The 12,036-nt window shown below is 42.8% G+C and overlaps 1 protein-coding gene across 1 annotated transcript; it reads left to right on the forward strand.

The window, feature by feature from the left end:
- Positions 1 to 303: 303 nt before the first annotated feature.
- Positions 304 to 11,286, forward strand: synpo2la (synaptopodin 2-like a). Its single transcript, XM_067610588.1, has 4 exons — positions 304 to 647; positions 4,417 to 4,568; positions 4,878 to 5,590; positions 6,779 to 11,286. Exons 1-4 carry the CDS (start codon positions 546 to 548, stop codon positions 9,418 to 9,420), a joined length of 3,609 nt encoding a protein of 1,202 aa, XP_067466689.1. The 5' UTR covers positions 304 to 545; the 3' UTR covers positions 9,421 to 11,286.
- Positions 11,287 to 12,036: the final 750 nt, after the last annotated feature.

Genomic DNA, 12,036 nt, shown 5'->3' on the forward strand with positions numbered 1-12,036 from the left:
CCAGATATGAAACAGTGCCATTTGGATGTTCTGAATGTTAACGTTCCCTTGGTCTACAGAGGAGCAGGCAAAGCAGCAGAGGTGGTGGTGGTGTCCTATTTTTGGAGAGGCTATCAGCAGCCCAGCGGCATAGGTCTGAGTGACAGGACAAGTGTTGCGTTGGACCCTCCCCTCGCTCATTTCAGGCAGGAATTTCTCAGTGTAAGCAGACACAGACCCCCCTCCCATCATATTTCTCCCTCTTGCTCTCCCTTGGCTACGATGGTTGGCCCACGCTGGGTATGGGTGGGCGCACAGAAGTGTGTGTGTGCATGTTTGTGTGTGTTCAGGTGTGAGTGTCGGCTGTGAAGCTGGAGTCAGAGAGAAGTCAGCGCCCGGACAGTGTGGCAGGCAAAGTGTAGGTCAGAGCTCTCTGAGGGGGCCCTGACCGCTGACCATGGTGCCTAAGCACTGAGGGCCCCCTGGACAAAATTAAAATACAAAAAGGAGCGGAAAATAACCAAGAAAAAGAAGAAAAGTTTAAAAACGATAGAGAGAACAGCACAATGGTTGCGGAGGAAGTGATAATTACATTGTCCGGTGGAGCGCCATGGGGCTTTCGTCTTCAGGGAGGTGTGGAACATCAGAAACCGCTCCAGGTGGCTAAGGTAAGGCGGGTCACTCAGCAGGTTGGACAGAGGAGAACGTTCAGCTGAGGCAGTTATTTCATGGTTTGCTGAATAGAAAGTGGAAATTTGTGTTGGACTCAACAGTGTCCCTAAAGAGCGGTGAAACATCAGCTGAGATATATTAGTAACAGATTTAAGGAGCTGTGAAAGAAGTTGAAATGGAATATTGGATGCCATGCAGGTTGGTTTTGGGCCTGGATATGAGTCATCATCTTGTTTGAGAGTGGTCTTCATGCAGAGCACTGATGATTGATTGGGTAACCTTTAAACTTCAAGTTCAGCTGGGAATGTAGGGCAACCTGGTCACATATCTTTCACTAAGTGTGGCTTTTCCTATTAAACATCATAGAGCTCAAAGTTCTAGTGAAATTACGGTGATTCTGATCAAAAGTGAATGAAAATCTGAACTTGTCTACATTCGGTTTCCTGGTTTGTTTTTGACAAATAACATGGTTGACATGCTTCTTCTGTAGTGCTTTGAGCAGTGATATGTGCACATTGTGGCAAATTATAGACTGTTACTTTGTCTTTACTGTGAGGAAGTTATGGATACTACATAGCTTTCACACATGCTCATGATCTGATTTGATGCTATTGAACTAGCATGTTTCCACTACGTCATTGTTTCAGGAAGAAACTCAAATCACTCCAGTCATGCTTGGTTATGTTTAAGTTGGCATGTCACCTGAGATTTATTTGGAAACCCTGTTTTAACAGTAGAAAACAGGTGAGCAATGAATATCAGAAAAGTCTGGATTGATTTCAGTGTCAACCAATTGTTACAGACTAGTTTTACATCTACATTTTCTTGTATGAAGTTGATGGAAAGAAAATATTATTTGGGTAAAGGAAACATTTAACTATACAGGTTTCACAGAGAACCTCTCAGCTCATTTTACTCCCCCAGCGCAAATTCTTCATGGCCAAGAATTTGGTACCCACATTTGGCACCAGTGAAGCAGTCCAGATTTGAATCTTGATCTCCATTTGCGAAAGCAAAGATTGACACACAAGACAAAGTGGAATAAAACATGGTTAAAAGGATTAATTAGGCTGAAAAGCAGAGAAAAACACATACCAGGGTATATTATCTCTAACTGGTGAAGCTGAAATCAACTGTTTTACTAAAATTTTTCATGGTTCCAATTAAAGTTTAAATCGAAATAGTGGTAAGAATAAACTAAATGTATTTATATTTTCTGACTTCATATCGATCCTTTACTGATCATTTCCAGTGAAATCCATATCATTATGTGTGACATGAGCTTTAAAAATCACTGACCCACAGACATTACTCCTCTACCTGACTCAACCAACTTCATCATTCCTGCTCAAACAGACTCATGCCTTTTTTATGAAATGTTTACAGATCTTATTTCTGGATACCGTAATTCACGTTTCACATACCCACATGCACACAAACACACATCTCGATACACACAGTTAATAATTGTTGACTGAGCAGAACTTCTTTTCCAGGCTATTTTTGGTTGAGAAGCAGCAGGTCGTGAGGTTAGCCAAGGTGTGTGTTTCAGCTTGGTACTCAAAAATTAACCTCATACACTATTTTTGTACATGCACTCCTCAGTATCTAGCTTCTCAAAGAAGAGCGTATGACTCTTTCTTGTAGGTTTACATGCAAAGGAAATCCTAATTGTTACACTTCTGCTCTACTCCACATTGTTCCTGTTCAGGCACCACATGAACTGTGAATAAATGCATAAATTAGTACTTTTTTCCACTGTCTGACAGGAGAACAATATTCTCTATCTTTTACAACAGTTAATTGAAGGATTATGGTGCTAACATAGATGTCCTGTTCATTGTTTTATTCACATTCCCCCCAAATTTTGCTTGACACTTTTAGTATATTTTTAAAATGTTGCCTAGAACTTTATGAAGAGTTTTCTATGGGTTTGTCAACACAATCCGGATTATCTACCTTATATCTCATATGCCATTAAATCAGTCATTATATTTCCCATTATATATGCCTCTATCATGCGTAATTATCAAATATAGGTAGTAACACTGGTACAAAAGTCCTTAGTGGGTAAAGAAACTATTTCCATGTACAGGCCTCTCTGCTCATTTTACCTTGCAAATTTGTTTATGGAGGATCATATCTCATGAGTACTCCACTTTGTCGGACAAATGGGAATCTTTACTGGCTAAGGGGCTAATTCTGGTTTGTTTATCAGAAAAGGAAGTACTTTACATCCTGCACTTCAACTTCATACCTCTTAGACACCATATTAATAAACTAACCACTTTTTATAGACAGTATTTAGCATCTTAAGAATGTTAAAATGTTAATTCTACATGTAGTTGACTTACGCGGAACGTGGTAGTATGCACACAGAGCCACAGGACACCAAATCACCTTTACGGCGGACAGCTGTTTCTGTCTGACCATCTAAAACAGCATGCTCCTTCACCCCTGACAGCAGGAAGGCGTAGTCATGTCAGGTCTCATACTATACTGTCCCTAACAGGTGGAGCAGTTTGGGACTTCGCTGAAAGAGCCTGTGTGTCAGTGCTGGGTTTGTGTGTTTACATCCCTGTACTGCAAGCAGGCACAGGCCACTTTGAAAGGCTTAGCTAAATGGGTACGTGGGATTTCATTACAGGCAAACCAGAATAGCTGAAAAGAAAACTAATTAGGTCAACCAAAACAACTCTTTCTTATCTCTGAAATCAAACATACAGTCTTCATTTAATACATCAAAAGAGGATCAACAATGCAGTCATTGTCTTTGAGAAATTTCAAACATCTGCTTTGAATTTATTATGGGACATGTTGACATGGTTTGCATAGACCTGAGGCAATTTAGGGTGGGCATAACGCCATGGTCCTGATGAGACCTTGGGCACAAATAGCAAAGCACCAAATGAAGATGGCTGCTGGCTGGCATTTCCCTGTTAAAGTGTGCATGAGTGCCCCACTCGAGCTGCAATATGTGGCATATGTCCGCAGCAAGATCGAGCTGTCGGGACCAAATCTGCTCTCTGTCAGTCACTATCTCAAGCCAAGACAAGACAGCAACATAGCTATGCCAGGTTTTCATTTTATATCCCTGCAGTTTCAAAAGCTGATCATAGAATCCCAGGGGAAATAAAAAAGCAGGGATAGAAAGACAGAAAAAGATGGCTGATGTTTGAATCAGTTGTGTTAATATTGCTCTACATCACAGCTCTTCATATCAGAGCAATAGACTTGGCCTCAAGTCAGAAGAAAAGGACAACTTGAAATTTGACTTGTGCTTGTCAAGTTGCTCCAAAGCTTGACTTAATTGAGACTTGAATCATTTTCAGACTTAAGCCCAGGCTAAAATCTGTCTTAAAATCTGATATGATAAAATCGCAATAGAATATGAATATGACAGCATCAGACAGACTTTGTATAGTAACACAACTTGAATACTTAATTATTAGCCCTATGCATTGACAGGACTTGCTCTCAGCCATATGGGAAGGCTATTAAAAAGCAAATGTACCAATATTGTGATTAAATGGTCAGCATTCAGACCAGAAACACTTGGACTTGGGCTTGCTGTCAAATTGTTAAAACTTGATTTGAGATGTACCCTTGAGACACACGTAAAAGAAAGTTGACACAGATTTGTCCCAAAAGTCTTAAAAATGGTTCTACTAACAATATTTTTTACATGATCAACTGAAACTCAACATTTGTGTAACCTTTTGCCCTCTATGTGTGTTTGTATTTTTCCTCCCTTTGTTTGTGCAGGTGCGTAAACGCAGCAAGGCATGTAGGGCTGGACTGCGGGAGACTGATGAGCTGGTGTCCATCAATGAACAGCCATGTGAAATGCTATCCCACGCCCAGGCCATGAACCTCATCGACAGCTCCCCGGGTATATTACACATCCGGGTCAAAAGGTCAGAGGAACAAAAGCATTATACTCTCACTGATGATAAACCATCATCAACTCACTGTAATGGATCAAGACAAAAATATATCCCACACAAGTCACAGACCAACTTTTGACACAAAAAAATACAATTTAGGATGCACATGCATTTGATACTACTGATGTATATTATCCTTCCTACATATATTAAAAATCATCAAGACATTAAGTAAGACCTTACTGACTTCAAGAAGACACTCAATCCACATTTAGAACACTGTATCCAAGGGCCTCTGTTTAGCCCCATAAATTTGTAAAACCCTCTACTTGTTTGCAGGGCGCCTGCTGGTTTTCAGTCTGTGGTCCTTGTGACCCGTGCCCCATCTCCTCGTATAGACAAGGAGTACCGTGCTGCTCTGCGTGCCATGACACCCCCCCACCATGCACCCGTCCGTGAGGTCCACCGTAGCCGCTCCTCAATAACCAGTGGCTTGACATCTCCACCTAGTAGTGAAGCTTACTATGCTGAGACTGACAGTGACGCAGATGTGGCAGGCTTCGAGAGGCAGCGCCGGCAGAAACGCCGCAGCCCCAGCAACTCCATCCCAGGGAAACCAACAGGACGAGCCTCCCCTGAGGGTGGGGAGACATCAGAGATGAGTGGCTATGACAGCGCTCCAGATGCACAACTTTACTCCAATTTGTTGGATGGACATGGGGAAGGTGGAGATGGAGGTGTGGGGCTACCTGGGGTGGCACGGAGGGAGGTGATTTACCAGCCTCCTGGTCCAGGAATGTGGTCTTCTCAGACATCCACGGAGACTTCTTCCATCATCTCCTCAGCAGAAGACCAGGGGCCACGGGATGGAGTGCAGGAAGAAGACAGCGGCTTACTGGAGCCAGCCAACGTGCCACTGGTATCACCTGAAAAGGCCAAGGAGGCACTGATGCTGGGCTCCCGCAGCCAGCTTGTGCCCATGGTGGGCCCTGTGAATAAACCCATCGATGAGGAACTTACGACAACCTACATGGAAAAGGCCAAGCAAGCCAGTAAGTACAGCTGTGCAAGAACAATGACATAGACATGTGCTTCACATTGGTTCTCATGCTAATTTCATTATGTTGTTATTTATATTATTTTCTATATTATATATTATTTCTATATGCCATCTGCTTTACAGCACATAATTATATCCTTGAAGTGAAGATGAGCTGATCTCTGTTCTCATACAAAGAAAGAGAATTTGTCATTGTCATTATCTAAAATGCCATGGTGCAGTAACAAAAAGAAGGTAATGTTTCACAATGTTTCTATATAGAATAATGTAAGAAAACCCTTTCTACTGTAGTTGCTGAAGCCTGAAAAATTAGCCAGTCATGTTTTACTGTTTTTGGTATCCACAATCTTTGAAGAGGTCAGAAATTGTGACAATTCAGTGACGCAACAACAAATGCAGAACACTGACCCTGAACAAGTAGTCTTTCCTACCACTTGTCATCTTATCCATCATCCATAATAAGCCCAAGCATACGGCAGAGCTAGGCTATTTGAAGTCAATGGGCTGTTTTAAGAACGTGAATAAATGTACTCTTGTAAATCCCCCCTGCCATCACTGAGTTCAGGTTTAACATTCTAATGTCCTAGTTAGGGACCATGTCCTAGACAAATTAAGAAATCCCTTCACCTGGCGGTGCATATTAGGGTAACAGAATGAGGTTGCCTATGATAATCTGCTTAATACCATAACAAGTTAAAGGATATGTTGTGGCTACTCTTTGAAGTTCTCCTTCCAGTCACCTACAACATGCAACTTTCCACAAGCTTGCAAATATTTTCTAAGTTAGATGTTAGAGTACATATGCCTAATAACATGCAAATTTATCCTTCACACCAACTAATGTGAGAAGCCAAAGGCTTGCCTGGAATTTTTTCCAGAGGTGCTCCTGTTGCAAGTTAAGAGACCTGTTGAAGGCATGGCGGTCGAGATGGGTTTAGATGGTGATGTCAGAGCCAGTTTTTGATGTAAAGGTTAAATATGTTATTCAGACTTCTCTGACCATGCTGCAGTACTTACTTATGATGTAGGTTCGCCAAAACATCATGACTAGAATGCATCAGTGTTTTATTTAGAGGACTTACATACTTAGGTTGAGGTAATAGTTCCCATCTGTTTCTTTATATACATGGAATGCTACTGTGCAATTATTCCTAATAGCTATGGTTTTTACACCCTGCAGAACTGAATCGAGGAGATACACAGCAAGACAAGCATGTAAAGGAAGCCAAAAGCAAGTGTCGAACAATTGCATCCCTACTGACAGATGCTCCCAACCCTCACTCCAAGGGGGTGCTGATGTTCAAGAAGAGGCGGCAGCGGTCAAAGAAGTACACCCTCACCAGCTTTGGCAGTGTGGATGAGGATAGGAGTCTGGACTCACAAGAAGAGGATGGGGTGTTTCCTGGCAGTGAGTCAGAGTTTGATGAAGATGGGTTTTCATCAGCTCCTGACCCAACTTGGGATAGTGACTACATAGATATGCTAGAGAAGAGGGCAACTGCAGGCACTGAAGGTCGTGGGGATGGGGCAGAGGACGCTCCGAGTCCAGGGTTGAGTCAGACTGCAGGCAAGGGCGTCCAATTGTTTGAGCAGCAGAGAAAGAGGGCTGCTGAGCATGCCAAGAAGGTGGAGGCGGCACAACCTCAGGCTCCTCCACAGTCTCAAGTCCAGGAGCAGGCTCAGGTGTATCAGTTACATCCAGAGATACAACCACAGATGCAATCAAATCTTCAGCCTCAGCAGATGATACCACCTGGTCCTCCAGTCATACAGCAAGAGCAATCCCAAGTTCCAGGTCCAGTTGCTGTTGCAGCTCATGGCATGTCTAATGGGGACCTATGCCATTCTGAAATTAGCACAGCAAGCCTGGTGATGTCACCTCCACCTGTGGCACCCAAACCAGCTACTGCTTCTGTGACTATTCTCACTAGTCATACATCACCAGTGGAGACACCATTACCAGAACTACCTGCCAGTAATGTTCTCAATAGAACTGCACGTCCTTTCACACCTGGCTTTATCAGCATCCGAGCTGCGACCGTCCCTGTAACATTCAGACCACCTGTTACAAAGACAAACCAGCGACCTGCCTCAGCAGCTGTTGTGACACCACCATTTTTCAATGCCTCTGAGGAAGCCATTAATGCTACATCAGTAATGGCACAGCTACCCCCTGGTCCTCCGTCAGTGCTCTCCCCGCCATCCTCTATACCTCCAGGTCCCTTGGCCCTGACACCAGAGGCTCCTGTTACCTTTCACCCTCCAGCCATCTCTACCTCTGTAGAGACAATGCAACCAGTAACTACTGTTAATCAGGCTCCATTTGCAACTGAGCTCCCAGTATCTATGTCTTCAATGCACCCAGCTCCACAACCACAAGAACCAATGGCTCCAGCCCCTGTTCATCCTGTATCCCAAATTACCAGTTCAGCTCAACCAGTTGTATTAAGGCCTCCAGTTCAAGTGCCAGTTGCTCAGCCACCTCCACCTCAATTTTCCATGTCACCTGTAGCTCCAGTGTCAGTGGCCTCCCAGCCAGAAGCTGTAGCTACAACCCCTGATCCTGGTTCAGCAGGTCGCACAGGAATCTTACTTGAGGCTCGACGGCGTGGTGGTAAACCCAAACCTATGTTCAGTGTGCCAGATGTCAAGAAGAACTCCCCCAATCCTGAGCTGTTGTCCATGGTGCAGAAACTTGATGACACGTACACTCGGTACAAATCTGGCCAACCACCCTCTGAGGTTACCTATGATGGTGCAGGGGAAGAGAGCAGTGGTGAGGCTGGTATTGGGAGAGTGCCTCCACCAGTGGCACCCAAGCCTCGGGTTATCCACGAGGCCCCACAGATTCTTCAAGCAGGGGGCAAGGGGGCCCAGCTGTTTGCCCGCAGGCAGAGCCGCATGGGTATGTTTGTAGTTGACACCCCACCTGAGACCCCTTACCAACAGGAAGTGGCCTCATACAGTGCAGCCCAACCCTTTGACTCCTCCTCTAGTTCTTCCTTACCTTCTCATTGGAAGTACTCCCCAAATGTCCGCGCCCCTCCACCCATTGGGTACAACCCACTCCTAGCCCCCTCTATTCCAACGGGGCCTCAAAGGGATAAAGGGCCAGACAGCAGGGGTAGAGGGGGCTCCCAAAGAGAGGGCATCAAAGCTCTGGATTTCATGAGAAGGCAGCCCTACCAGCTCAACTCTGCGATGTTCAACTATGGAGGCAGTGCTGCTAATCTATCAGGCATGCCTTCTTACCAGGCCCAGAGGCAGCAGCAGGGTGACTATACAACAAGAATGGTGGGCAGCTCATTAACCTCACCTAGGCAGATCCCCCTGAAAACCGCCCGTGTCTATGAGGTCAAGCGATTCTCCACACCCACACCAATGTCAGCTCCCACTCTGGCTCCCAAAGTCATTGCACCCCGCTCAGCCACTACCCTTGGAGAACGTCTGACTCACTCCAGCATGATCTCCCCACCGCCTGCTCTTTTCACTCCAACCCTGGCCCCTCCCTTGACACCCGCACCAGTCAGTGCTCCAACCCCAGCTTCACCTCCCTTCCAACCAGCTGGACTACCCTGCCTGCCAAAATTCTCTACCACCCCTATTCCAAACCCTGTGCCCGCTGCGGTCCCTACACCTTACACTCCAGTCTCGTACACCACTGGGCTCCAGGCAGCCAAGCAGTTCCAGAGCGCCCCCGAGCTCAGTATCCTTTCCTCTTTGCCCCCGGTCAAATCCAACCCAGTACAGGCACCCAAACCACATTTTGTAGCAACCAGGGGAGGCGTTCAGCCCCGTGTCTGGAGGCCAGGGGCAATGTGAACAGCAGCAAATCAGCCACCTCCACAATTCGACATCTTCATGTAGTATTCATTTAGTGCTGTAATTGTTTAAGTCAAGCATAAAAGCCAAATATCCGTTGGTTCCAGTTTCTAAAATGTGACATTTTTCTGCTTTTTGATATCTTTTTGGTGGGTTTTGGGTGGTTGGTTAAAAAAAAAGCATTTTGAATATATCACCTTAGGCCTTAGGAAATTGTGATGGGCAATTCCCAGTATTACCTGATATTTTATCAATTATTAATCAATTACGTGTTTCATAATGGTAATAGATTATAAGCATCTACTTGCTGTTAAAAATGCTGCTTATCATATTTATTTTGCTGCCAACACATTTACTCACACATGTATCTGAGTGAAAATAACAATAGGGAATACTAGCACATACTGTATGCTGTATAGTCCACCATATGCCTGTCCTGGGGGAGGTTTGTGTAAGGCTTCTGGAGATCTCTTTCTTCTAATTTAGCAGAAATACCATCCAAACAGAGCCTGTACTGAATTATTCTTTGAAACTTGAAATGTCTGACAGATGTTCAAAATGAACAGTTGCGGTTCTGACAATAGGATTAAATCCCTGAAGATTTATGTTGTAGTATGTTGACAGGTGGAGGATCATAAGGCAAAAGTAGAGGGCTTTTATTTTTGAACATGTAATTATGTTATTCAACACTACTACTACTAACTGATGTGCACAAAATGTTTTTTTTTACCCTCTGTAGCATTATTGAGAAGAAACTCATGATGACCTAGTCTTCTCGTCCAGGGGTTTAATGATGCATGACCAGTTGAAAACTGTAAAATGTATTTAAACGCCTCAGCACACTGTGAAACTATGTGAGGACAAAGTTTGCTCTTGCAAAGTTTTAGTGGCTTGTGCAAAACACACCTGCTCACTATAGCCAGCGAGAAATGCAATCTTTTGAATGGGTCACATTCATCAAGTGCCTGGCTGTCACTCAATGTACACTTGTCACTGGATATCATTGCTTCTAATTGCCACTTAGACAGAGCCTTCTTAGTATCAGTGTGGTCTTTGCAGATATATGTAACTTTATTAAACAAATAACACAGATAAAGGAATGTGTATTTTGTTTTGTTTAATTGTGATTTAATCTGAAGTGGTGCAAGGGGAAGTTGACTGGTACACCAGCATTTGTAAAAGAATTCAAGATATGAAGGTAGCTGTGGAGGGGGAATAAAGGCAGTGTAAAGCTAGGCCAAATAACTCAATGGGGTCATTGCCCAACATTTCACATAAAGGGTCATGATCACATATAGTTCTTTGGCAGAAAATTGAGATATATGGGTGAATTGCACAGAGTAATGAAATCCCACAGCCTGTAGAGGTTAAAGGAGGATGACAGGAAGGTTTCAGACCTGAGATTTATTGATAAAGCTAAAGAATCTGATGGAGAGAAGCACAGTTTAGCTGGTGACTTTTTGGTAACAATGGTTGTTATAAAAAAATAAGGATTAAAGGTATTTGATGACTATATAGTATATCTTGAGAGACTGGTCATGTTAATGGTAACAAGTAAAAAACAAATAAATTAATATATTGTTTTCAGTTTTGGAATTCTTGGAGAGATACTTTTGTTATTTTTTACCATTTTTAAATGATTTTATCTCTTAAAGCTTTTTCTTGTATTCATAATATTGTGGCTGCCAAAAATCTAGTTTGTGGATATAGTAGTAATGAGGTGTAAAATATGATAAATACATGTTTCTGGATGTAGTTGGATTAAAGAATAAGTGTGAAAATGTTTGTTATTTATGCTGAGTAGAGACATTTATACTGACAAGGAGACAAGACATTTTTAGAGGAATAAAATTAGATTTGAAAGCGCTTCACTTGTCTGACATGTCTGATTTTACACTGCCCCCTGTTGTTGATTGTGTGATCCTGCTCATTTCTTTTAATGGACAATACAGTACATGTACATTAGTTTGAATAAAAAATGTCTTATATTTTATAACTATACAGTCAATGGGCAAAAATATTTTACAGTGTTTCAGGAGAAACACACACACACACACACACACACACACACACACACCCACACACATTTTCCCAATAAGTATAGAAGCCTATATGGTATTCATTTCTACCACAGCATGATCTCCATTCACTCAATACCATCTGCACATGAATAAATGTACATTACTCTGTACATTGCTTTATCACATAGATAAGATTAATTGCAATGTTATTGAAAACTTCCAGGACAGATCCTGAATTTATCAATTTTAAGGGTTGTTTCATAAAGCAAGATTGCTATTGCCAGTTAAGTCGAGTCAACCTCAGCATGCTCTGTCCCAGCTCCATAAAGTAACTTTAGAAACATATTCTTCAATACTAGCTTGCTCAGGCTAGTTTTTAGGCTTGGTTTGTGTACTTCATTCAAAACATGATAATTTATAAAACAGACACAAAATATACAGAGACTGGAGGATAATCAACAATATTTCATCACATGAAGGCTACAATGTCTGATAGCGAACTTGGTTTTCAGAAAATGGCAAAAATTGGCAAGGACCTATTTAATATGTCAAGGTTGTTGTCAATATCATGTTGGGTCTTACACATATATATTTT

The sequence above is a fragment of the Thunnus thynnus genome, chromosome 14, assembly GCF_963924715.1.
Source record: "Thunnus thynnus chromosome 14, fThuThy2.1, whole genome shotgun sequence".
Taxonomy (NCBI): domain Eukaryota; kingdom Metazoa; phylum Chordata; class Actinopteri; order Scombriformes; family Scombridae; genus Thunnus; species Thunnus thynnus.

What these genes read in the sequence shown, in the direction of transcription:
- synpo2la (XM_067610588.1), top strand. Translation starts at nt 546, where the DNA reads ATGGTTGCGGAGGAAGTGATAATTACATTGTCCGGTGGAGCGCCATGG. An exon ending in TTACACATCCGGGTCAAAAG is followed by an intron (nt 4,569 to 4,877) that starts GTCAGAGGAACA and finishes ACTTGTTTGCAG; the next exon opens with GGCGCCTGCTGGTTTTCAGT. An exon ending in GGAAAAGGCCAAGCAAGCCA is followed by an intron (nt 5,591 to 6,778) that starts GTAAGTACAGCT and finishes TACACCCTGCAG; the next exon opens with AACTGAATCGAGGAGATACA.